The following is a 26,516-nucleotide window of genomic DNA, read 5'->3' on the forward strand; positions in this document are numbered from 1 at the left end:
CAAGCACCCGGCCTGATCCTTTTTGCCGTAGGACTCCTCGCTTTGGGACTCCGGCGCCTCCACAGCTCGACCCTTTGGCTCTTGCCACACTGCCTACCTCTTAGAATCTTCCGTCCTCGTGTGGCGACACCTTCAAAGCCTACGCCGCCGCTCCATTCAGTGAGCTGAGTGGCCACCACTCATGTAACGGCAGGAAAGGCGGGAGTATTGTGCAGCTATTTCCGGCTACCCTAGGCCTCCGCAGCTGTTCGAGGTAGGCGGAGCGGGATCTCTTTGGGCTCTGCAGTCATGCTGGTATGTTGTGACTTTAGGTTTGGAAGAAGTAAATGAGAAGGGTTGCTGGGGCGAAATGGACATCCTACTGCAGTCGCTGACTAGCTCTTAGAAGTCCTTCTAGGGTGATAGAGCGGCTATCCTCTACATCATCCGCAGTGCTCCCAGCAAATCCTCCGACCGATTAACAGTGCTTGGCGGTAATGTATGGAGCCGCTCATTCCCCTCCGTCGCCGGAGCCTGCCCGCAGTCGTCTCATCATCCGGAATCGGCTTCTGCGAGAGTCTCCAACTTCCACGGCGAGCTGGCCCGTCTGGCATGCCGGAGGCGGGTGCAAAGTACTACAGGGCTTCTCGATTGTCCTTCCTGACTCCGTTGCTGAGACGTTCCTACTGCGGCATCCTTGAGCAGCGGCATGCCTACCTATATCAGTATTAGCATCTCCGGCAACCTCTCGCCTGTCTGTGGGAATCGGCCGCTTGGAGTGGTAGGAGTCGTGGCTGCTGTCGCCGCGGTGTACTGGAAGTAATCTCTTTCTTCTCATCCTAGCATCATGGCCGTATTCGTTTGCGATTGGACCTCTGCTGCAAGTCGTGGAAAGAAGCCTCAAAAGCACCAACTAGGCGTCTGGCACTCCCCATCTTTCTCTTCGCTGTGGACAGCATGCCGCGATTTCTGATTCTCTTTCAGTCTCTCGCGCCGCAGCGTATTCCAACATAACATCAGCAGCTTCTGGAGCAAGCCATCCCACCGCTTGACGAAGAAGAGCAGCCGCCACTGGGTGATGATCCACCGGTGCGTCCTCGTTCGGTCCTGCATGCTCTCTCATTCATTTTCGAGCGAAGTTGTTTTTGGTTGGAGAGCCAGCGCTTCCCAGCGATGTTTGGTTCGACTCGAGCAACAAGAAGTCAGGGAGATGACTTTCTAGCAGTCTTTTCCTTTGCGTACCATGCTCGCCGCTTCCACAACTTCAGCTCGGCTGCGACGTCGTCGCTCCTGCGTGGAATGATTTCAGCAAGCCGCTCCATCCTTTGCGTACGGTAGAGCGAGTATAGACAATTTGAATGCCGAGCCAGCCTGGAGCAGTCCTTTTCAAATTCTCCGGCGGCTTGACCATACATCTCCCCAGCACCGCCGGCAAGCTTCGTAAGCTGCTGGTTGGCAAACGTAGCCCAATAGATAAAGCCTTGACCGGCTCATCCTGCTTACCGCGGCATGGCACTGTCCGGGCTGTGGTGGGCTGCCTGGTCTTCGCAGCATCAGCTCGATTGCGGGATAGAAGATACTGAAAAGTCTTGAGCTGTTGTCAACCTGACTAGATCTCTTCCTTGCATTCATGAGCTTGCTTCCGAAGCAGGGGCTCACCCAAAACTCTCCAACAGGCTAGAGGAGTTTAGAAGAGGAGGCCTTCACGAAGCATGTAGCAAGTTGCATGGCCGCGTTAGGTGAACGGCCATATGCACAAGAGGACGACCATGCATCTTCCAACTTCCAGCAATGGAAAGCGGCCCAAATTCTCCTGCTCCGGCACCGTGAGCCTGAAAGTATGCTCTTTGTAGGATCCTGACGAGGAGGTTGGCAGTCATGGGTCTCACGTTTGCGCCGCCATGATGCTGCTTCTACTCTATACGCAAAGCATGTCAAACAGAAAGTACGGTGTCTTGAAACAATAAGACAGGAAGGACGGCGCTCGCATTAATGCAAGGCATAAGAGCAAAAGATACCTGATATTATGTATTTTCCGGCGGCAACCTGAGAGCTTGATCTATATCTCCTGGACTTCGGAGTTCCACGGTCTTGAAAGCGCAATGTCACCGAGAGTACTGCGCCAGCTCAAAAATCAACGCTTGGGATGACCGTGACGCCGTGGGAAAGCTGGCAGTGCTCGGCGAAGGATGCAAAGCCACGCTGATGCCGTGAGATTGTGGTCCATTCGAGCAGGCCGTAGAACGTCGCTGGTTATTGCTCGAACCAAATGTGTCTGTTTCGTGCTTGAGATGCGGGTCTCTGAGTTCGCGGAGAGTGGTGCGGATAGAGAAGCTCTTCGTGGGCATTCTATTTCAAGGATGAGAAATCTTCGCGCTCTGGAAATTTGCTATCCTCCCGGAGACGCCTCAAATTGTTACCTGGGAGCAGTTCATCAGATACATGTCGCATTCTGCTTGTCGATATAAATTTCATGGCGTGACTGGTTTTCCGTCCTTCCACTTGCGACGACTTGCACGCTACAGGGTTAGGGTTAAACATGAAAATCCGCGACGGACGTGGACCGCAGGTGGCGCGAGGAAGGGAAGGAGGTAGTACAGTAGTCCGAGCAGAGCGAAATGGGCTGTGTTATTGACACATGATCATGGAGAGCTTTAGCCCTCCGTAGATCTGTCTAGATCGTTGGCCGAAGCGATGACACTTGACATACTCCCATCTCTCGTGACCGGCGAGAACTCGCCAATTACGTTGCTAGACCGTTTTCTCAATATGCCCAGTAATGCAGTCTCTTTGGAAGTCTTCGGTGCAATGTGTGGGTCAAGCAGGGCGCAGGCGTTTGTCTCGAACGGTCCTCAAGAGTATTGCTAAGTCGTAAGCGCGCCCAGGACTGAAGACCAACGAACCGACCAATTCTACGGCCTCTTGAGTTGCCGTCAGATGTTGGTTCGAGTGCATGCAGGGTGCCTGTCTTTGTGAATATGGCTCAAACCAGGCATTCTATCAATAGTACCTGCAGCCTTCACTAGTCTTGCCATCGTTGGTTAACGAAATTTCTAGACAAGGTCTAAGCAAAGTTGGTGTTCGCCAACGGAGGTGTGTCTAATGCCCAAGCTCGAGGAGGTAACCTAGATCGATCAATGAACTCACTAAAGACGGTTGATTGGCGATGGTGACGAAGACACTAGCTAACGTTGCAGGGTCTCTGGATATAGACATCAGAAATAGGCCGGCAATTGGTGAGAGCCGCAAGGAGGCTGAGGGGCGTATCCGCTGCTGCCGGTGATCCAGGAGCAGCACGTGGCGCTGCAAAGGCCAGTGGCCCATTGGCTACAGGAGTCGTGAAGCTAAGGGAGGTCGCATATCAAGGAACGTCCTCCGAACGTGGTCAGTAGTTCTCAGGCACTCACTGGACGTACCCTTTTGGCTGCGGCAGCGATAGAGCTAAGGGATGTTAAGAATCAAGGAGCGGCTTCCGAGCGTGGTCTCGACCTCACTTGTTCTGCTGGACGTAGAGAGCACACTTCTTTTAATACCACCATCCTTTAGGCCCACAGCTTGATCCCAAGACAACACCCGAACACTCCTAGCCTCCAGACCACCAACCGCCGCAATCCCAATCGATACGGCGGCGTTTCCATTCGAAAACAGCTTTGCGAATGCGAGGACCTTAGATAAACCAGGGGTTGAACTGGTGAGGCTTCTTCCTCCACAGGTGGACTAGCCAGCAGTACTCCATCGGCACGAAGCAAATCATCCATTCGGTACTCAACTTGGCCGACTTGCCTGGAACTTGTACGAAGCATGTTCGCACACCAGGCAAAGCCGACAAAGGCCAGGAATGCTTAGGGAGAATGCATATATAACGAGCCAACAACTCGACGTACTTCGAAGAGACCAAACCCGGAGCGTGGATTTTACAGCATCATTCTTGCCGGCCCTGCCAGCTGCACCACGTATGGGACCGCCGTTTCGATCAGCTCCGGTCTCTCAAAACGCCGCACATGTGCTTTCTGACTTCCGACAGCAATACCTGACTTTGCAGGACGCGCCAACATGATATCTACCACCCGCCAGCTCCAGGATTACTTGCAACATCGAAGAACAGAAGCTGATGCCTCCTGCGCCCTCGCATCACTTGCAAGCGCCTTAGTGATTCGTTAAACCAGGCCTGCGGCGTTGCGGGAGAGTCCAGGTAGCGAGGAGATGTATCACTGGAGAAGCCAGCAGCTTTGAGCAACATCGCAGAACGTGGCGATGAACCATGGGCAGGTCTCGTGCGACCGCATTGTGAGGGAATGTGAGCAGCGCATCCGGAAGAATATCTCACCCGGCTGGCCCGCACTCTCACAAGATAGCCAACTCAATTGGTGAAGTTCTCAAGTGGTTTGGAAATGGTATGACGGCAAACTGAACTGCATTTATATGTAGCTGCCACAGTAAGCCTCATCACCACTACTTCACGTTCACATTATCCCATGAGCCGGTGCAACCTCACCAGACCGTTTGAGCGATAGCAATGTCACTTCCCACGTTCCGCATATTGGCAATCCAAGACACATATTGGCCACCCAAGACCATCAACCTCCCTCCGAGACCTCACATCATAAAGCGCTGATCACCAGCAGAATCATAGATTCCCATTTCGGCCAAGCAAGACAGACCACTTCCAGCATTCCCAGAACCTTTGCACTTCAGCGCCAGTGCTATGCCATGCCAGCGAGAAGCCACATCAGCTTCCAGCGTTGGTTCGTGAAGTCTTGCGGAAGTCCACCGTCAGAAGAAAGCAGAAGAGCAGTCCGTGACGACCAGGAGATGGCATTGTTCTTGATACGTGAGCGGCAAGCGTCCGGAGCCCAGGCATTGAGAAAAAGCAAGAGTACCTGAGCTCGGCAGCTGCGTTGAGTGTGCTGTGGGGAGCAATAGAGGCGAGCTTGGGTAACCGAGCGCATCAATGCCTGTACAAATCCAATGTTCAATAACCGGAGGAGCGGGAGGTCGGAGATGCAGCAAACCGGTGGTGAAAAACATCCAGCGACTTCGTTCGTACATTGGTTGACGAAGAGCCAGGACGTCGCAGTCCCAGGGCCCACAAGCTCGGGTAGATGCAGAGCCATGTCACTTCGATACGGCAAGCTGCATAACTGGGACGCGGAGGCTGGGGATATTTCCAGCCCTGAAACCTTGACATGTCGCAGCCGTCAACGACGACTGCTTCTCAAAGGATGGGATGCGCCACTTCTTGGGCACCAGCATGGAAGGTTTCGTGAAGAACCTAAGGACGAGGCAGTTTAGATGTCATCCAATGACCACGAGCCCAGTCAAATGCAGTGTACCTATCCATTGCCGCTAACATCGATCGCGGTAGCTGGATAGATCGATAGGGCCAGTAGGATGAGAGGACGCACATGCTTCGAGCCTGCCCTTTGAGCTGGCAAGAAGTCAGGATGTGGAAAACCACCCAGCCGTAATCGAGCCGTCCTGGAAATTCCAGCCGCCGAGCGGTGGCAGAATAAGTAGGTACTTTCGGACTGCTGCATTTAGTCGCCATTAGGAGCAGGTAGCCGCGAAGGCGTGGTTCATCCAAGTTGTCAAAGCGGGCCTGTCAGGGTAGCCGAGTGTGACGATTGTGGAGCTGGTCTTGAGGACGCAGGTTGACTTCCTTCGAGGCGCAGAAGGCATGGGAGGACAGTCAACGTTGAGGTCACCAGAAGCAGCGAAGTAGAGCTTCGTGGAGACGTCCGGCAGAAGGAGTAGCGGAAGTCGAAAGGCCGAGAAGCTTTCAACTTGGAGTCTCGCTGATTCAGCTGGAAAATCGTTGGACATCGGCGTGAAGGGACTGGCCATATTCGAGCGAGACAGCGGCACATCTCTTCGATGCATGAAGCCGCGGGGAAGAGCAGCAAGCCGTGCAGCTGAATGCGCAGTCCTGTTCGGAGTGACGCTTCCAGCGGACCTAGCTAGCGGACGAGATGTCTGCGAAATGGATGGCGATTGTCCATATCCTCAGCTTGAGGTTCTGTGTCCAGTGCTGGTTGCCATGAGTTCGAGCTAGCATCCTTCAAGCGCCAGAAACTGCTAGAGGACAGTAGAGTGCATTGCGCAAAGCGACTGCTTCGATGCGCGCACCCGCAGCAAAACCATAAGCGTACGCCGAAGTTGCTGGCGAAAGCAGCGATGATCGTAAGGTTCAGCAGACACAGCAAGGCCGCGGGAAGCAGCGGAGGTACCCGTACTTGAATAATCTCACAGGCGGAGACGTCAAGGCGTATGAGGTGCTGTCATGTTCAGCGGCAGCGGTCGAGGCGGAGGTGTCGGTCGACGGCGTGGCGGCATGCTGCAGGTCAAGGTATTGCATCGTGGATGGAAGAGATTGGATCTCGTCGTAGAGCTTCTGTGCCATGCTCTGAAGTTGGGAAGCAGCTAATGAATCGGAGGCTGGCGCAAGCAGCCCAAGGGCAGGGGACCAGAAGTAATCAACAGAGCTTGCAAGCTCTCGCTGGCGATAGGAGGCCGCCGGGCGGTTGGCAGTAGTTCTCCCAGTAGAGGCAGTGCTACGGAAGGTCCTTGGAGAGCGAGTTTGGGAAGATGGAGCCATAGAGACGTGATGCCAGCTACCTTGCTTCCCACAAGACACGACGGAACCTCCAAGCAGAGAGTGCTGGACTCTCCTCGCTTTCAAGGAGGAGGCAGCGGCTCCTGGATACTGTCGCGACGATCCAAACGTGCCGCTGGAACTGTTGAAACAGCGCGGACGAGAGCGGCGGGTAGGTGCCTGCGCAGTGGGCGTGTGAGCGGTCATGGCTGAAGTCTGACAGCCAGCGGCCATGTTTTGCTCGAGCTATAACAGCGACGGCTCCAGCAATGAATCGGTGACGGTAGGACAACGGGTTGTTCGAAAAGGGCATGCCGATCTCATCACCGAGTTGAGATAGTAGAGGGCCCCAGTAGAGCACTTCCACACAACATCCGAGCTGGTAGTACAAAGGTCTTGCTCACATGACCGGCGGAAGACCGAGTTCGCAGGACAGGACTGACGAAGGCATTCGCTGCGATGAGGAGGGCGGGTTGACAGAACTTTAGTATTAGCAGCCGTTCCAAGCAGTGCGTAGATATTAGTGAGAAGACCTGCCGGTGGAAGCAGCGGCGTTGCAATGTAGTCACACGTGGCAGGCTCCGCGCATCTTCGAAGAAAGCAGGGGCGGCGACTCCAGAACATTAACACGCGAGCCGAAGTCCTTGAGAGACTGCAAGGCACTGAATGGGTGGAGAGCGGTGGTGAAAAGAGTGAATGCAAGAGATACAGCGCCGGGGCGTCTGCGCCAGGCGGATTGTTGAGCGTGACCAGAGATGCTCGCGATTTTTGAGGAGGTGCTCGAGCACATGCGCGGTCATATGGCCAGCGGGGACCTCTCCTTTACAATCTATTTAAATTTTGTTTCCTGCTTTTTTTCTGTCCTTGCCATCTTCCATCTCCACCAACGTCTGACCCTTGACCAATTCCGACCGCAAACCGTAGATGAATCCTTCGCCCAAGCGGACAGCTTGGGACTGCCAGATCTTGCCGTCCAGACCTTGTCATTCCGACCACGCTCTTCTGATGACGACGTCGCACTAGCAGCCCAACACCCCTGAGAGCTTGCCGATGCTGACGCTGAAGACCTTGAGACCCATCTTGATGGCCGAGCCAAGCTGGAAAGGCGAAGGGCGAGGAGTGAAGTGGGCGAGGAGCAAGCTCGCTCTGGACGTTGTCGCCGCGCAGGACAGCAGGACTGCAGGTGCCGACATCAAGACTCTCTTGAGATGTGTAGGTAGCGCTCGGTTGGCGAGGAGCAAGGTTGCCGTAGATGTTGTCGCCGCGCAAGGCAGCACTCCTGCGGGTGCCGACATCAGGATCACCTCTGAGGTCTCGGGGCTGCGTTCGGCGCGGCTGTTGGAGGGACCGCTGTCGGCTGGTGATCTGCTGCCCGCTGGCACGATGCCTGTAGAGCCTGGCGAGCCTGGGTCATGATCTGAGGCGGACGTTAGTCTTGGTGACGTGAGCAATGGTGAACAGTGGAGGAGACTTACTGCCTTCACATTGACTGAGGATACCGTAGCTCGTTGTGGGAGGCGCGTTGGAGTGCGCGAAATGAGTTTTCATGCTGAATGAGGAGGCGTCACTGCTTGAGGAAGCAGTGGCGGCTGAGTGAGCATACCGCTTCTTGCTCGCACGGGGTTTCGCTGCGCCGTCAATGTTTGCCCGCTCTTGGGCTGTGAAGTCCTTCTCTTGTATTGGTAGCATTGCTCGTAGGTGAGAGTCTGAACTTGCTCGCACGGCATGCGGAGGTCGTTGAGAAGGACGTGGTAGCGCGGTTAGTGGGAGAGTGAGAACTGGATCGGCTCCTTCGGCTGCCGGCGTCGTTGTGAAGGACATGGTAGTGAGGTTGATGGCGGAGTGAGAGCACGGGTAGAAGTCGTTCTCGAATGGGCGTGCGGTGCAACTCTCAACAGGCTGTTGCGGAAGAGGATGCCGTTGCGGTGAGGATCCCGTGGGAAGAAGCGGATGTGGTGACGCTTGACGCCGCCGACAGCAGCGAAGGGGATGTCGATCCCCGGAGGAAGAGTAGTTGATGGAGTCCTTGTCGAGAGAGCAAGGGCAGGTGATGGAGTCCTTGTCGGGAGAGATGAAGAACATGATTGCGAAGAGGCCGAGCATGTGATTGATCGCCGGCCTTGTTCCAGATGTTGACGCGTGTGAAGCTGACTTTGACGTGGAAGGCATGCGTAGCTGTAAGACGCGTGTTCTCACTTCTGCTGCTGGTGATGTTGGAGGTGGCCCTCTCACAACGGCAGGCTGATCATGTTGGATGTCTGCCTCTCCTCGGTTGTGGTGATGCAGCGCTCCTTCTCTCTTGAGAACCTCCATCGGCAGTATTTTCTTCGTGCCGTGGGGCGTAGAGATCGGAGATTTCTCCAGATGTGACGGGTCTCGATGTTGGAGAGAAGTCGTGCGGCGGTGAGGTGTGTATACGGTTGAGGAGTCGTGTCGTTTATACTTGGTGGTTGTTGATGGTATATACTGGTGAGAAAGCCGGAGTGGTGGGAAGTCTAATTGCGGATGTGGCGGGTCCGATGCTGAGGGGTATGTTGAGGTGAAATTGAGCGTCTGCGTGTTGTGCGGCGTGTACTGCTGATGCAGATATCCGATTCGTCCTGGTGGCGCGTTGACGATGGTGTCTATGCTCTCCTTGTGGACATTCTGCACGTGAACCATCAAGCCGCCCGGGTTGTGCAGACGCTAGGGGCAGATGTGACACTCGAAGTGCTTCGATGCGCCAGGCAGCTGGCTTGCTTAAGGGCCACGTGCTGGTACTGTGGTGCGAGTGGGTCGTATGGCATCTGGGGATACATCTCTGGACGCATTGGGTGTTGCGGGTGCGGCACGAGTCCTGACCCCCCCTGGTAGAGCTGGAGGTCTGCTTGGGCTCCGAAGCTGCGCATCCAGAGCTGACGCCATCTTCAAGGTTGGCGATTGCTGCGATGACTCTACTTGCCCCGTCCTTGCTATGGGTTGGTGGCCAGCGGGGCGTGAGTGTGGTCTGTGGCCTGTACGGACCGAAGTACTAAGAGGTGTGAACGCCTCGTCTGCAGGGCCGGCGTAGCTTGAAATGCGTCCTCGCTTCATGCTGCCGGGAGATTGCGGGGCATTGGTCGCTCGGATGCGCTGGTCAATCTCAAGAACGTTGCGTAAGCTCTGTGTGATGCGATCGATGCCGGGCTGATTTCTGCGCTGGTTGCTTGTGATAGTTGGACGATGTTGCTCGTATTGGCGGAGCCGTGAGCATGGCTGGAGGCGGAGTTAGCGAGGACTTGTTGTTGTGGAACAAAGGAAGGAGAGGCTGGATGCTGACCTCGAAGTTGTTGTTTCAATCGAAACTTTGGCGGTTCTCTGTCTGGTATGACGCGCCAGGGCGGTGGCTCCCACGCGTGGTGGTCGAAGCGGTGGAAGTGCTGCATGTTGCTGAGTGAACTTTGGTTGCTTGACGACGACCAAGGTGAACAGGAGGAAGTTGTGAGAAACTTGTGATGGAGAGACATCTGGCAAGTGCGGGAGCTAGTTCTAAAGGAGTAGGAGCCCGCCGTGAGGTCAAAGTTGCCTGGAAAGTCTGTTGCTGAGCTGGCTTCACTTTGACCTTCAAACCTCTCCCTCCAACCTCTTTACACACCACACTCATCACATCAACCTCCCCACAAACACTCATCATCTTCTTCACCCACCCAACAACCCCATCATGCCTCTGGCAGTCGAATTCAAGATGCTGCACTTTCTCGTCGGCTTCCGAAGAGACCACGCGTTGCCGCCATTGACAGGTGTGAGCCTCGAGGGCAAGCTCGAACCTGACGTGATTCCCGACGCGAGTGAAGAGGTCGAGAAGAAGAGACTCGACGTATGTACTCACTGTCATGATCACCGCCATCAAAAGTTGCACCTCACTGACCAGCTCCGCCCGAACGAGCTGCAGAAGCAACGACAAGCCCACTTCCAGCAGCAGCGGCTCGAAGTCCAACGAAGATGGCAGCCTCTCCAGCAGCTACGCGACGACGGTGAGTTTATCCACTACTCACCCCTCACCGAACGTCACTGACCACTTCACAGGCCTCACTTCCAGCCCCCACCTTCGCAGCCTCGTCATGGTGCAAGGCCATTGGATTTCAGCTTCCGCCTCCAGGACCTCAGCAGGCGATGCATTCGGCACCAGCACCGCCTCCAGCGGCCAGCATCGAGTCAAGAGGCTCTACGCCAACAAGCGCAGTGACCAAGACAGCTGTGCCTCGAGCGTGGGCTACGACACGCACGGCCGCTACCAACGCAGCCAGCATTAGCGGCGGTGGTGACGTTGGTGAAGCTTGGTACGTCGTTGGTCTCGATACCTCACTTATCCATCACGCTGACGTTGCTTTACCAGCATGACCTCTCCAGAGGAGGTACGACACCGAGCAGTACAAGACGGTGGGCGGGAGTGATGACCGGTACCTGATGGAGCTCCAGCCGGCGGAGCGTGAGATTGCTCAGAAGGTGAGTTGATGTTGACTTGCGGGAATCGAGTTGAAAGAGCTGACACGTGCAACGGGTCGGATTCAAATGCGCAGAGTATCTGCCGACGCCTGAGGGAGATGAGGAGCGACGGAGTCTGGGACTCGGAGGTGACGAGCTGGTGTTCGCTTGCGGGCAGCCGGGCGCACGATCTTCCTTGTCTCAACTTCGTCTTCGTCATCTTCCTCGGTGTTGGCATGATCAACGGCAAGTGGGAGGGACTTCCGGCCTGGATGGCACCGCCGGCGGAGTTTCGCCTCCGTCAGAAGCCAGAGTTGGAATCAGGAACAAAAGGCGCCGCCGCCGAAGCCGAGGGAGATGACATCAACGGAGATGCGGGACTTGGAGGTGACGGGCTGGCGTTAGCTTGCTGGCGACCGGCTCACGATCCTCCTTGTCTCCGTCTTCGTTGTCGTTGTCTTCATTCGGAGTCGGTCGGTGGCGGCCTCCCGTGCGCGGGGCTAGAGAGACGACCGCCAAATCTTTGTGAGTTTTGGTGTGGTGGTCCGGGGGGCCAGGAGAACAGGCATGATTGCGACGTCCAGGGTTAGCGATGGCGTGGAGGGCGGCGGACGGTCATATGTCTTTAGCGTGGCGTCGGTTGATGAGTGAGTGGAGCATCATGAGTTCGATCAGGACACTGCTGACATCGACAGGGTGTTCTACGATTACTTACAACTTCGACAAGTACGTCGTTGTTGTTAGGTTCGAGGAATGGTAGAGGTACGTCTCCTTGCGTCGGTGCTGGCATGCAGCTTGTTTCAGTCGCTGACTTCGCGGACACAGACCATTCGCCGTCCGGGTCTAGAGGCGGAAGGCTACATCGCGCCCGGCATTGCCATTTTCGTCTTCATGGACGGCGTCTATGCTGGTGCGGTGTAGCCTTCCGTCATGCATGCTTTTATGCGTGTCATCACCATTGGGAACACTTCTAACCGGCTGCCTTCAAAGCTGCACCCTCCCAGCCGCTTTTCCTGCAACCGCCGAGTCCTCAGTCGACCACCACGGCGGTTGGAAGTTACGGTAACGGACATCAAGGAAAACCATCAGACATGGCTACTCCCGCCCAGTCTCAGCAGCAGTACTCGGCTGGCGCCTATCCTCCGTCGGCTTTCCGCTGTTCGACTTCAAGCCCGGCGCAGTTCAGCTCTTCAATTCTCTTTTTGATCTGCGCTAGGCTTGAAGTCGAAAGAGTCCGCTCCTCTGGCAAAGTCGCCGGCGGCCTTCCGTTCCACCTCCAGGCACTCGCACCATCTTCGCCTCGCCGCGCCATCGAAGCTCGAGAGCTGGTTCACCCAGTACAACGGCCGCTCCCATCGAATTCTGGACTCTACGTACCCCTGAAGGTGGTAAGCCTAGCTGTGTGTTCGGGGTGTTCGGCGGCCATCAAGAGGTGAGTGGTACATTTGTCCTCATACATGCCTCCTTGCCGAAAAGTTTCCTAAACAGACTGCAGAGTCGTTGAGCATGAACGGATGCGTTCTCAACGATCGCGCAATCGAAGTCTCGCCGTCCTCCAATCGCGACAACCTCACACCGACCGCGGATGCCACCGAAAGCTGTCCGCTGCCAATTATGGCTCGGGGATGGCCGGCCTGTCAGGCTCATTACCTTGATGGGCTGGTATTGTAAACACTCCTGGGCCGGGTGGCGGCAGCTGGTACCTGCCAGCCAGAGAGAGAGCCGCCAAATTTCTGGTCTTTGGTGCTCTGCACTGCGGACATCCTGGGCGTCGCTTCACCGCAGAACTGGACGTTGGTGTTGGCGTTGCCTCCTGTCTCATGAACAAGATGCTCGATTTGATGGACCCGATGTTCCTAGTCAAGTTTGGCTCCTACCCGACGAAAACCCACACCCCGGTAGCGCTTCCAGTCGTCGCTACAATCGCTCGAGCGGACAGATGGCTCCGCTGAACAAGAGCACTGGCACCGAGCCGTAGACCGTCTCCCGCGAGAGGATTTTCGAAGGCCATGATATGCTCGCCATCTTCAATCACGCCAACCGCAGACGCTTGAACTTCTCATACCTGCGCATGGGCTTCAGGAGGGGCACCAACGTCGGGTACGACTTCGTCAGCTTCGACGACCCCAACGAAGATGCTTCGGCGTGCCTTCCAGGCCATGGCTGGACTCGCCTGGCGGAGTCTACGTACGGGGTCTGTCAGGGCCAGGACGGCTGTATCGAGAAGCGGCCTGACCGGAGAGACTAGAGAGAGAACCGCCAAATTTTGTGAGACAGAGTACGAGTCCACCACATGTCCGAAAAGAATACTTGACCGTACTCACTTTCTCATCAGGTGACCAGCATTGCGGGGGCGGAGAGGAAGCGCTCGTACGCGGCGGTGGCGCGGCTACCTCCGATCAACACCTACCTGGCTCGCGTTGCCTCTGGTGTCGCACCAGTCTCCTCCAATGGCCCTGGCTCGGCCATCTCAGCCGTGGCTACCCCCTTTCCTCCGGCTCCAGGACTCCCGGACCGGCCACAGGGGCGACTCAGAGCGCTACCATCCGGAAAAAGAAGAGCTGGAACTGTTTTCTGCACAGCCATTGTCGTGCCACTGCTGCCCGCAGTCCGCCAGCCTGCCATGCCAGAAGCCGCTGTGGCATTGGGGCTACAGCGCTGCGGGCGGGGGGGGCGAAGCTAGAGAGACAACCGCCAAATTGTTTGAAGACTTGTCAGTTTCGTCCACCTTAACCTCCTTCGCTGTTCCTGCCTCATTCGCCTGGGTATGCCGAACTGTCCTCGATCGATCAACAGCTGACCGTTTGCATAGCCCGCGAGCTGGACCGAGGGCTTCACCAAAAAGGCCATTGCCACTGCCACGGCGGTGTCTCCCGCTGCTCGCCGGAACCATTGTCAGCCATTGCCACAGCCATGGCGCCGTCCTCCGCCGCTCGCCAGACCAGATCAACCAAGCAGCACAGCGCCAGAATGGAGGGCAGCGCGAGGCGAAGCTAGAGCAAGAAGCGCCAAATCTTTTGAGTCTTGTGAGTGCCCCCTCCCAACCTCCTTTGTCCTGCTTGCTCGACAGCCGGGGCATCTTCGCATGCAGCCGAGGTACCACTCGCTGACCTCCCGCACAGCATATCAAGACCCGCTCGCGACATGTGGCGCCGCTCATACAACCGCTTACCGGAGAGCCGTGCCTGCTCTTCGACGCTCCACTTGCGAAGCCAAGGCAGAAGCTTCAATTGCCTCTGTCACAGGCAGCACCAGGCACAGCAGCACACCTCCTCCTGGCCCTCACTCCAGGCTGCAGACAGCTGCACTCCCGGCCAATATGATCACGCTGCCTCTCCATCAAATAGCCATGGTCAGCAACCATGCACCAGGCTCCGTATGGTCTCCGTGGACAGTCCTGAGCACTTCCTGTCGCATGCTCATCAGACAAGCACATGCACCGCTCCGCCTCGCCGACGTCTCAACAACAGAGAACCTCCACCACATCTCGTCGTCGAGATACAAGTCGACACACTCAGCGACTGGTCTCCCGTTCCACCAAAACGACACGTACAGGTGAGGCACCCTCCACCAAAGAAGCCGTTGCTGTTCATCACGTGGCAAGCAGCGCAGGAGCATGATCCACTGCTCAGGTGCGGCACAAGGGCATCGAAGCTTGGGCAGGATACAATTATGGATGGGTTGGGCAGTGGCTGTTGGAGAGATGGCCACGCAGGGTCCGTGGTGCGGAAGCTACGTTCGGGTTTGGAGAACAGGGAGAGCAGGTGCTGTCGTGGGAAGTTGATGAGAGATCAAAGGGCATGATATGGCGTCGTATGGGCGACTGTTGAGGACAGAAGATGATGAAGAGGACCAGGGCGGTGTCAGGAATGAGAGTTTTGCTGCGTTAGGGTTTTCAGATCGTTGTTCGCTTAATATGTAATTCCATTTGTTCATATGCTGCTCTCGTTCAGTCTTCCCACTTTTCAAGTACATCCAGTGGGCCGCCGTGCTCCCGTCAGGCTTCAGCGCCGGCGTCGCCTTCTTGCATCGACCTCTCCGGCTTCCGCTGTTGATCTCCTTGGCCCATCCTGCGACATCAAGGATCATACTCCCCATACCACTCCCTCACCCGGCTGTAGTGCCGGCGTCCCCTTGTTGTGTCGACCTCTCGAGCATCCACCAGGGCTCTCCCGCCGACCAACTTCCCATCGCGAGCGGACTTCAGCACCCAAGGTTTGCCAATCTCAAGTGGTGGTCTTCACCATCCGAACTTCCACGTGATCTCTTGCCGGCGTCCGCCCTGGTCTTGAGTCTACCAGGTTCAGGTCATCGCATGGTTCCACGTGCGTATTGACCTCTCCAATATGCGCAAGTGCTTTCCCGCCGAGAAGCTTTGCGGGAGCACTTCAGCACGCAAGATCTGCCCATCACGACCTCAAGCGGAGGTCTTCATGCCGAACGATCTTCCACCGGCTTTACCACCAATGTCCAGCTCGGTCTTCAATCCTTCGAAGCTCAGGTCATCGCGGAGCTCTTCGTACGTAGCCACGCTCGCAACCGCCGCAGCCGCTTTCTCGCGATGGACATGCCGAGCACGCTTTGGGATCCAGGTCCTGGCAAACTATGGTGGTGCTCCTCATCCAGCCTCCATGGGTCCACTCGCAGTGTCTATACCGGACATGACTTCCTGCGATCTCCTCTGACACCTTCGTACATGCACCCCGCCGACTGACGGCGTTCCTACCCTCCTCCTACCTGATGGCCAGTACACCCACTCCCCGTCAGAACCTCGCTGCCACGCTCGTACTCATGCGAGGTACAATAAACATCTGGGCACCGACGTTGACTCTGTCCAGCTGTTCCACTGCTCCGCATGTTCTGGTAGCCGAGCCGGCACCTTGACGTCTTGGCTGCCCGCAAATGTTTTGCTAGCCGGCATCAGAAAGGGTGTGGTACATCCGCACAACTCAGCACCGATCTTTTCTGTCATGCAAAAAGGTTGCTGTGAACTTCCATGTTCTCCTGATCCGCTTTCGACTGCCATCAGTGCCAGCATCCGGCCATCTACCAGCTCTCTCCCGCCTTGCTTAGCCAATACATCGCGCAGGAAATCTTTGGGAGGCGAGCTCTGAACATACTCTTTGCAAGTTGTGTCTTCTCTTCAACTCTATGCCTGTCGGCTTGCAAATCGATCTGGGCCACAAATCAGCATCAGCATTGCGGCTAGAACATGTGCCGATCTGCCTCGACCATGTTGCTTGGTATCGAGAATCCAGCCATGCACTAGGCCTGTCTCGAAGACTCGCACTCGCTCAGCCTTCACGGCCACGCCGTGCTTTTGCTCGCCCATTCCAACTGGCTCAACACCTACTGGGCATGACAGGCGAGACAGTCCTGCCTCGATTGCTTGCTCCTGCTACCATTGAAGCCACATTGGCGCAGATGTTCCAGCGGAGGCCATTTATGAATTCGCAGCCCGCAGAGCAATGCAGTGTCGAGGAAGCAAGCCCGGCGCAGGAGGTGTCTGAGGCTTCTCGAGGTACCGTGCGGATCAAGCTCCAATTTCGGACCTTCTAGCCATTGCGGAATGCCGGTGTAACTCGCTCGGTGCAACTTGCTCGGTGCTTTGAAGTCGGCCAGCGTCGTCACTCCGGTTTGTCGAGCAGGTGTGTCACCCAACGGGCCATGGAGAGAGCCTCAAGCTGGATTTGCAGCTTATTCAACCCTACTTATGACGTCCAGAACCATCAGGTGCAAATTGCGGGATCCCTTGCCCCTTGGAGAGCACTCCTGCAATTCCACAGCCAGCTGGCCGGCATCCCAGAGGCTGCAGCCGTGTCTTTGAGCCTTCCTCGAGCCTGATGTCTTCTCCAGCCTACATTCTTCTTCCCAGGCCAGAGCGAAACTATGAGTATTTGACCTGCAGGCGGACTGTATCTTCTCCAGGCTCACATACCGACGGGAGAACATCGGCCGGACCAATTCGGCTGAGAGCTTGCTCCATGCGCAGCGGAGAACGACTGTACTGCTCTCTAGAATCTGCTCGAGCGGGTGGATCGGTCCCTCAGAAGACAGCGATCGTTCAGGATGGCCTCAATCGTTCATTATCATCACCCCCGCGGCTACTCCATCGTCTCCCAAAGCGGCGTCAAACCGCAGCATTCTGGCAAGTATCTTGGGCCTCACAGTCTTCTAACGAACCTTGCAGCTCCGCTTGGTCGCTGACTTTGTCTGCGTCAACCTTTTCCCAGCAATCTAAGCCCCCGTGACCGGCATCCGGAGCAGCGGTGCATCTTTCCTTGAGCGGATATCTTCCTCACCTCGCACCCATTCCGGGGAATCCGGTCCACAGAGAAACGATGTCTTCCCGCACTCAACAGCATTCAGCTCGTAGCCTGGTCTCCAACGACAACTCTGGCACTGCAATTACAACGCCATCATCGTCTTCGGGTCAACGGGTCATTCATACGGCCGGGAACGACCTGCTTTGGGCGTGGGAGACTCAGGCCGTATCACTGCCTCCTGCGCTGCGTCGTCTGGCTGGCATTCCAGGATCGGAAGGCTAGTGACAAGGGGGGCATTGAGCCTGAGCAGGCGGCCTGCCTCGGCGGAGGGGGGACCGTAGTGCCTAGGAAGCTGAGTAGGCGCAGCTGCGACTAACGGCTCGCCAGAGCTTTGCGAAATTGTGGAGGATGATGGGAGGCCGAGGCTTCCAATTTTGGGCGGCAGATCGGTGCTTTGAGGTGGTGATCCGGCGTCAGGCCGTGCTGCGAGAAGCGTATCCTGCGGCGAGCGGTAGATGTGCTGGACAGACTTTGACCACTGTTTGGACGTGGCGTGATCGTAGCAGCTCGGGCTGTCTGAAGTTCTGCACGACGTACCCTATTCTTGACCAACACCATTGATACCTTTGCGTACGTCTGTACCTTGCGGCGCCCAAATCAAAGCCCGTTCGCATTCTCGCTCTTCTTGCTCTGCATGTGGGCACAAAGTCCTCTCGCCCTCCCGTCTCTCCACCCAAAAACGCTTTACTCTTACAAAGTGGCAACCGACGGGCCTGCGCTCACATCGAGAACGGCTTGCTGCCGCTGCATGACGTTCCAGTCTTCTCTCCGAAGCCTATCAACCCCGTCCTTGCCTTCTCCATACTGGCAGCTCAGGATCCAACTCACTCAATCTTCCTTGTACTGCAGTCCTCAAGCGTTCCATTCCCGACGCCGGTATCTCATGCATTCATTCTCGCCAACTTCATCTGCCGGGAGAGGATATGCACTTGCATCTTCTCATCACAGCAACGTATCTTCTCCGCAATGACTTTCCACATTCATCATCATCGCGCTTCTCCTGCCTCTTCAATCCAAGCCTCGTCACCCACCGTCCAGCCGGTAAGCGGGGCTTCCAGGCTTCTAGCCCTCGCCGGGCTGCACGCTGCCATCCTTTGATTCACAGGATGGATCCTGAATTGTACCCCGTCATCCGCTCGGTGAGTGGAGGCCTTGTGATCCTACCAGGCAAGTTCGCTCAGTCTCGTAGAAGCGGTTTGACTGTCCTGACTTTGGCTACAGCCGTGTCGAGCTTTCAGCTCGGATGGAGTATGGGCGGAGGCGAATATGTTATTGGTGTGATGGTTTTGTCAAAGAGACGGACCAGCAAAGGACGAAACGTCGCCTGCGCTGGATTGGTGGACATGATGAACTAAAAACGGTGGGCTCTCGTCTTGGGCTCGACTGGAGGGCGGCGTGGAGCAAGACACACTCGTTGGGAGGCGATGAAGGCGTCGTACGACTGCTCTGCTGATAGACTAATTGGCGTTCAAGCCCTCCCACAAAGCGTCAATAGACGAGCCCGGCGACTGCTAATTGCTTCTCATGATTCGTCCTGCGCCAGCCTCAGCATACTCTTCCTTGCTAGCCTTTCTTCGAAGCTGCTCCAGCACTCGCGGCGTCCCATCCAGCCGGCCGTGAGTACCTTCTCCTTGCTGGTCATCGCTGTTGGCTCTGGAAAACATCCTGGAAGTCTGCTGTTGGTGTCCTGGCTGACGACTCCAGCACGGCTTGCGTGTACATTACCACATCTGTGGGTCTCCTGCATTCTTTTCCAGTCCAGTTGTAGTCCTTCTGCGCTTCGCCTCGCCCTGCTCACGGGACTGTTTTTATGCGCTCCTTGCCCCGCCCGAGTTTTACTGCGCCTTGAAAGCCTGCGCTGTCCTCACATACTGGTCGGAAAATGTCCAGCGACAGGAACCACCTTGCCTTGTGGAGCCGACTTTATCGTTTCAAGTGTTCGGTAAGAAGGGCGACTTGTCTGGCCATTTGCAGCGTTCCTTACATGGAGGAAGATATTTGCTTTCTCCCTTCTCTTGAAGTCGCGGCCGTCGCTGCGTATCCCTTGCGTCGCTCCCAGTCCCAAGTAACCGAATCCGGCAATCCCAACAATGGCAGCATTTCTCGCAAACATAAGCGGCCCCTTTGTTCGCCATGTCGTATCTTGAGCTTTGTGCACCATCTCACCTTGCCCGCTTCTACGCTACGTAGTTGATGACGATTCGTCCGCCTCGCTATCGTCTTACTAATAGTTGTCGAGGGATAAGTATGTCATCAACACGCACAAGGAGAAGCGCAAGCCTTCGAGCTCGGCCAGTACGTCGAGTGGACGACTGTTGCGCCTATTCAAGGCGTTGTGCCGATCGATTCAGGCTATTAAGACTGCAGCTCACCTGTAGTGATGCTGCGGGCGTGGCAGTTGTTACGAGTAGCCAGGTTGGTGTCCGTCGTGCATGGACATGCTGTAGGCCAGGTCAAGCTGTCCTAGCAAAGCGGAGCGGGCGAGTAGTCGGTGCTGAAGCACGCGACGACCGTGTCATCGACCGACAAAGGCTGCTTTGGTCCCCAGTCGAGGCGTGAATACATGGAAGGTGTAGAGAACGTGAGTAGGACGCTTCAAACTACGTGCGTAACGTTGTACTTCAAAGGCAGGAGTGCGATGTAGAGTTTGTTGAGAGGTGGCGTTTGCCCCGACGAGATATCCTGAACGCGCTACGTCCGCCCTCCTGCCCGATTCGGTGTTTTGTTTCGCCGCGGACATGTGCTACTCCAAACAACGCCTATAATAAAGACCGAATCCTGTACATCCTCCACGCCTCCCAAGGTCTACAGAAAGCCATCACAAGCAGGTCTTATGTTTACATCCGCATCTCCCTTTGGTTTTAACGAAAGAGACCGCCATCCGCCTACAACACCGACGCAGCGCCAGTCGATCTGGCCGAGCGCGAAGATTACGACGAACGAGTCTCGTCTTTTCACTCTTGTGCGTAGCGTAGAGCGATGCTTGAACCGCCATGCTGCTACTAACATGGTTCACACCCGCCAACACTATAGGAGACCCGCGCATACACTTCGAACCGAGCCCGACAACAGGGTATGGTTTCACTCTACCACCATCTCGAAGAGTCCTTTATAAAGTACCTACCCGTAATAGACGGACTTCCGCCCCGGGCTGACTTCCTTACCACTATGCGAAGCGCAACAACATATCAACTTGTTCCAAACAAAGCCGTAGCCCCCTCGCCACCGAAAAGCGCCCCGAGGAAGCATCAATGTCTCCTACGCGCATCCGGCACGGCAGCGCAATCCCTCTAGATTGACACGGATGTTCTGGGCAGAGTGCAGAATGCCGGCTCCTCAAAGGCATGCTGCTCACCATCCGAGGTGATGCACTTTCACCCGACCCGAGAACAAAGAACAATAAATTCTAGTACCCGACTTCCCGTAGGGCTCCTAGATCTCCTACACGAGCACGTCGCCTCCCCGATCGCCACATCATTTCAGCTGCGCGAAGCCCATCTCGAAAGCATAGTGGCTACAGCACCGAGTCTCTAGCAGCAGGCGCATATTGAAGCAAGATGTCACGACAGGATCACAGGGATCGAAGTGAAACGAGCTTCCCACCAGGCCTGGCAGAGCCAGACGCCTCGCAAGCAGGGGTCGTCCGTGGTGCGACAAGGTCGCTTTAAGATGGGAGCCCATATTGTTCCAGCGAGCGAAGACAGTGCACGCACAGCCAGCCGGCGAGGGTGCGGCGCATATCGAGTGCCACTGACGCAGGTATTTGACAAGATGAGACCCTCCATCAGGCTCCGCGCGGACTCTCCAGCCGGAAGCCCCAAGGCGTACCGACGGCTGGACGGCGCCACGGCGAACAAGGCACGAACCTGGAAGCACATGCATGGATGACTGGATTTGCAAGACGACCTCACTCGCGGTATTGCAAAGCTGACCGAGAAGGACGTCTCTCGACTAGGAGCCATGGAGGAAGCCTCATCGATGTTAAGTCTGAGATGGAACGAAGGCACGATGTCGAGGGCAGCGAGAACTTGACGACGTACGACACAGCCACCGAGAAGAACATGTCATGAAGTGGATCACAAGAAGGCAAGATCCGATCTCCGTACATGCTATACTTGGGTTGGATCAGAACTTGCGCAGACCGGATGGTGGAGTAGGAGCCGCAGCAGGGCAGCACACGTAGGACCTACCCCAAGCTCGACATGCGCTGGAGGCTGCAGGGACCAAAGATTGTTGGGACTGGACCTAGAAGCCGGGATACGCAAGCTGGGATCGAATGCGTGGTGGCCTTGACGCACATCAAGTCCCGAGGGAGCCGAGCTGGAGCGAGCAGAAGCAGCTGAAGCATGGCGGCGCCTCGTCATAAGCGAGGATATGAATGCGCAGCCAATGGAGAAGGTAAAAAGCAAGCCGATGCGTCGCCGGCGTCGTGCAGGAGAGTCGTTGAGCAGAAAGACAAGTCGTTGATCTTCTTGGACCAGTCAGTACACGAGTACCGGAGCAGACACGTCAAGGAGCGCGAGACGAAACCATGCAGGATGACAGAAAGGCCGACGACAGAACAGCAGCGGAACTACGCAGCGGCACATCGAAGGTGCGGGCGAGCCTCCAAGGCAAGTTCTTACACATCGTCGGCAAGCAGGACGCGGCATTCCTGGACGATCTGGTCTCGAAGTACGGCAGCGCCAACAAGCAGCCCGGCTCCGACTTCGTTAATCTCCGACGTAGCATTCGATCCGTGTGAAAGATGCGAAGCAGCGCGGCACCTCAGGCAAGTATATGGCTCCAGTTTCTAAAGAAGGGTGCGGAGGTAGGAAGTGCAGCATCGGGTCCAAGGCTTTCGAGATTCCTGCTGCTCCAAATTTGTGCAGTGCAGCAGTGCTCCGATAGGAAGACGAAATGAACCAGGACAATGCAAGCGCATCCTCAAAACACAGCAGAGCAAAGCATCGAGCTCGGTGACTCAGCAAGCGCGGAAGAAAGCCCGGGCGAGTAGGCATGCCAAAGCTCGTAACGTTGAAGGCGAGATGGCAGCAACGGTCGCAAGCAGCGCCGGGCCTTCGGCGTGGAAGCCTGCGGATGCTGAACGCAGCAGCCAGGAGACTGGAATGCATCCGACGAAGACTGCTGCAGGCGTGACAGCATCCCGGAGATTCGAAACACAGTGCCACAGGAAAGCTGGTGGACAAGACCATGCCTATGGCTCAGGGGCGCATTATTGGTCGAGAGGGAGCGCCGACGGTGTACGGGCTCCGATAGAAGTTGCAGCACAAACCGGGGGAGACGAGCATCACCCTGGTCCGATCCTTGACACACGCCTGGAGGATCCGAGGAGAGAAAAGCTGGCCGGCTCCGAGCCGGAATACGCAATAGAGCTCTTGTCTCCCGCCCAGTCAGAGAGCAGGGTGCGCAGGAGGTTGGGAGTTGAGAACATGCGAGCTGGAGAACAGATGGCGGAAGACGAGCAGACGCCTTGAGCTCTACAGACCTCCCAAGTCCATCAACAACATCAACCGCATACAGGTCAATTAGTCCGGACCCACAGGCCGAGTCTTACTGAGGACGTAAGCAGAAAGCTCAGATGATGTTATCTGCTAGAAAACCGGAAGAGCGCAAACATACTTCGAGTCGTCAAGGGTTATCAAGTTACGTTTTCCCGGCGAGTACAACATGGCAGGACACGACATTGCTTCGGCTTGGAAGCATACACGAGCTCTCGGTGTCAGTTGAGGTACAGAAGTGATGTCGATTGAGTTTGAGGGATGAGAGTGATGTGCTCTGGCCTGTCGAGCTCAGAGGGGCCTGGAAGAAAAACGATGCTTGAAGGAGGAAAAGAATTGCAGCATATCTCGGACCGACAGGCTCACCAACTCCCAGGAGGCTACCGGCAGCACCAAAAGCATCGAAAGCCTAGACTACAGGCCTCAACACACACCAGCGCCGTCCTCCCATCTTGCTAGAGCCGTGGTACCCATTTCGTCAGCAACCGCGGCTAGCGGGATGAAGGGAGTAGCGAGGGAGCGAGAGATCGAGAGAACGAAAGAAATGCAGCAACATCTCTTCGGCCCCATGGCTCACGAAGTCTCCCAGCGCCATCGACGAAATCAAAGAGAGCATCAAGAAACGTAGCAGTGGGGCAGAGGCACGCCGGGCTCCTCCAATCGAAGGCTTCTGTCGACGGCAAGCAAGGTTCGCCAGCACAAAAAGGGATGGAAGGAGTACCGACGCAGAGGTCGGCCGAGTAAAACGCTGCAAGGAGAACATGGCTTGGGCCGCGAGGCTCACCAAGTCTTCCCACGCCATCTAAGCCATCAGCAACGCCAAAAGCATCAAGGAAACCTCCTCTGGGCGGCCGAGCTCACCGGAGACCACCCGCAACTTGCATCTGACTCCCCACCCAGGCCATCCATCAGCATCGGCAAGGGAAGCGATCACCACAACCCCCCGCCCGATCATCCCCTCCAACGAAGCGAAGCGAAGTTAGAACCGGAGAAGGAAGACAGCAGAGAGCAAGAAAGCATGAAAGATATTCTCTCTAGGCCCAAAGGCTCCCCGCTCATCGGCCATGCCCGCCTTCAAACTGTTCATCATCAGCAGCCGCACCGGCATCACAATCGGAGAAGCAAGCACAGCAATCCGCTCCATCCATCTCAAGCATCAACTCGTCTTGGTCGAAGCTTCGCAACGCCAGCGGCAGGATCGAAAAGCAGAAAGGAGACGGTATGTGAAAGCATCGGGCACGCAGGCGCACCGGAAAGCTCTCGATCACCACCAACCTCCGACAGCGAGGAGAGCATCAGCAGCGAGAAGGGCAGGTGACGGCCCACAGCCCAAGAAGGTCAGCGAGGCCCTCTTGAAGCACCAGCTCATCCTCGTCGAAGCATCGCAACGCCAGCAGCGAAATGGAAAAACAGAAAGAAGACGAGAAAGCATCGGGCCCGCAGGCGCACCGGAAAGCCCTTAGGCCAGAATTACCATCTCAGCTCAACTCCCGCCTTCGCGCAACCTCCACCGTCGTCGTTTGGCAGCGGGGAGAGCAAGTGGCTACCGAAGTAGTCAGCAAGGCCGTCTCGGCCCCACCACCACCATCCTTCCGAGCGGCACAGCAAAACCAAGACAGCAAGGTCTCGGTGAGAATGGACAGACCAAGTAACAGCCCGAGCTGGTTATCAAGGGCCCCTCGCACCATGACACCGTCATCTTCCTCGGCCGCGCCGCAGTACCGGATCAGCGAGGTTTGGATAAGGATGAGCCGACCAAGTGACAGCAAGAGCAGTCAACAAGTCCCACACCTCCCCCTTGCCATCCGCTCCGGCCCCTCCGTGCCCTCGAACAATACCCACAGCCCAACAGCCCAGCAGCCCGACATCCAACAGCCTCCTCCCCATCCCCGCAGGAGAAGGCAAGAAGGCAACGAAGCAGCCGGGACAAGGCGCACGAATCCCACCGACCACCCGGTCGATCACGACGCCTTCCGGCATTCCCGACCACATCATTCGCCTTGTCATGGCTGGCCGAGGAGGACAAGCGGGAGGGGTGGGCGAGTGACGGCTAGAGCAGTCAACAACACCCTCCTTTCCAACACCTTCAGCAAGCCCCCAGGTTCCCAAGCCCTCGGTATCAATTGAAGGGGGGAGAAGGAGAGGAGGAGGACGAGTGACGGCCAGAGCAGTCAACAACACCCCCTTCACCCTCATCCTCGCCCTCAGCAAGCCCCCAGAGTCCCAAACCCGTCAATCTCAGTCTCGAAGGGAGGTATTAAAGGGGAGGATAGAGTGGCTGTCAGAGCAACCAACACCCTCCTTTCCACCACCCCCAGCAAGCCCCGGAGTCCTAAAGCCGCCAATCTCTGTATCGTTCTCGACGAAGAGAGGCAAGGAGGGAAGGGAGGACGAAGTGACGGCCAGAGCAATCAACAACACCGCCCTGCAGCCCCCACTCTCCTCACCAAGCCCCCGGGTTCCCAATGCCGTCAGTTCCGAAGGAGGCGAGGAAGGAGAGGATGCAGTGACGGCCACAGCAGTCATCAAGCAACCCCCTCAGCCCTCAGTACCACCAAAACGCCCCCGACTCCCCAAACACCGTCAATCTCACCAAAAGCAGAGCAAGCCCTGCCCCCATCAGACGCCAGACCAAGCAGCAGCGAGCCACAGCTCCACCACCAACCCACCCTGACATCCTACAGGCCCCAGAATCCCAATATTCAGAGAGCCCACTCCGCAAACGCAAGAGAACCTCCCGACTCAGCCGAGCGCAGCAGCAGAGTGGGAGCAACCCCGGGCACAGCCATCGTACAACGCCTCGCACCAGCGCAGGTACGGCAGTAGTGTTACGTATGACGGACCAGCCGGCTGTGCCGTGTAAACCAACAAGCGGGACGATTGAGTGCCTTTTTTGACCTTCGACTCGGGAAGGGGGGGTCCGAGCAAGCGTACTGCCCGTGCTCGAAGCGACTCGGGGTGAGAAGTTCGAGGTTAGGGGTCCGGCGAGCGGGACGGGAGCGGACGGTTCTCGAAGAAAGTGTGTGGTGCAGAACAGGAAGGGGAGGGGAAGAGATGTGAGGGGGAGGCTGGCCATGTGTCTGCCAGAGCGAGACATCAGGGTCAGCGAGGTGTAGAAGGAAAGGAGAAGGCGGGCCAGGACAGGCTCTCCGCCGGGAAACCATGGTGGCGGGGGTGTAAGAAAAGGCATCATCAGACGCAAGTGCCTTCCGGGGAATTGCAGCAAGGCCAAGATTCGCGACGAATGAAGTGCAGGTGTGTGTGCTGGGAGCGCCGAGGGGAAAAAATCATCAGACGCAAGTGACTGCCAGAGCAGTACATCAAGGCCGAGATCGTGCAGTGCTGGTGTAAGTGCTGATGGGAACGATGAAAAAGAAATGTCATCAGACGAGTGCCTTCCGAGGAAGAGCAGCAAGGTCGCGATCAAGCGAGCGAGCGAGTGCACGTGAGCAAGGGAAGAAGTGCTGAGGTGCAGGGAGGGGAGTATCATCAGACACAAGTGCCTTCCCAAGAAGAGCAGCAAGGTCGAGATCGAGCGAGCGATTAAGTGCAGCGAGCGTTTCCAAGCGGTGAAAAGCAAAGAGATGCGAGGGGAGGTGCATGCGGGCCTACCAGGCTCACCGCCAGAAACGAGTTCGACGAAGAGCAAGCGGCGAAGGGGCAGCGGAGCGAAGC

At 56.6% G+C, this 26,516-nt stretch overlaps 5 protein-coding genes across 5 annotated transcripts; 4 read left to right on the forward strand and 1 right to left on the reverse strand.

Annotated features, from left to right (window-relative positions):
* Nucleotides 1-7,590: 7,590 nt before the first annotated feature.
* LTR77_001971 (uncharacterized protein) lies at nt 7,591-8,260 on the reverse strand (the record flags this gene model as incomplete). Its single annotated transcript, XM_064799230.1, has 2 exons — nt 7,591-7,988; nt 8,047-8,260. The coding sequence occupies 2 exons, from the start codon at nt 8,258-8,260 to the stop codon at nt 7,591-7,593; spliced, it is 612 nt and encodes a 203-aa protein (XP_064661985.1).
* Nucleotides 8,261-10,250: 1,990 nt separating this feature from the next.
* On the forward strand, nt 10,251-11,044 carry LTR77_001972 (uncharacterized protein; the record flags this gene model as incomplete). The annotated part of the gene is made up of 4 exons (XM_064799231.1): nt 10,251-10,406; nt 10,461-10,563; nt 10,629-10,855; nt 10,940-11,044. 4 exons carry the CDS (start codon nt 10,251-10,253, stop codon nt 11,042-11,044), a joined length of 591 nt encoding a protein of 196 aa, XP_064661986.1.
* Nucleotides 11,045-11,581: 537 nt separating this feature from the next.
* On the forward strand, nt 11,582-11,935 carry LTR77_001973 (uncharacterized protein; the record flags this gene model as incomplete). Its single annotated transcript, XM_064799232.1, has 3 exons — nt 11,582-11,661; nt 11,710-11,740; nt 11,840-11,935. 3 exons carry the CDS (start codon nt 11,582-11,584, stop codon nt 11,933-11,935), a joined length of 207 nt encoding a protein of 68 aa, XP_064661987.1.
* A 908-nt stretch (nt 11,936-12,843) lies between these two features.
* LTR77_001974 (uncharacterized protein) lies at nt 12,844-13,262 on the forward strand (the record flags this gene model as incomplete). The annotated part of the gene is made up of 2 exons (XM_064799233.1): nt 12,844-12,912; nt 12,993-13,262. The coding sequence occupies 2 exons, from the start codon at nt 12,844-12,846 to the stop codon at nt 13,260-13,262; spliced, it is 339 nt and encodes a 112-aa protein (XP_064661988.1).
* An 8,609-nt stretch (nt 13,263-21,871) lies between these two features.
* LTR77_001975 (uncharacterized protein) lies at nt 21,872-22,817 on the forward strand (the record flags this gene model as incomplete). The annotated part of the gene is made up of 2 exons (XM_064799234.1): nt 21,872-22,064; nt 22,249-22,817. The coding sequence occupies 2 exons, from the start codon at nt 21,872-21,874 to the stop codon at nt 22,815-22,817; spliced, it is 762 nt and encodes a 253-aa protein (XP_064661989.1).
* Between the last annotated feature and the right edge of the window lie 3,699 nt (nt 22,818-26,516).

This window comes from Saxophila tyrrhenica (genome assembly GCF_035928015.1).
Source record: "Saxophila tyrrhenica strain CCFEE 5935 chromosome Unknown scaffold_3, whole genome shotgun sequence".
NCBI lineage: Eukaryota > Fungi > Ascomycota > Dothideomycetes > Mycosphaerellales > Extremaceae > Saxophila > Saxophila tyrrhenica.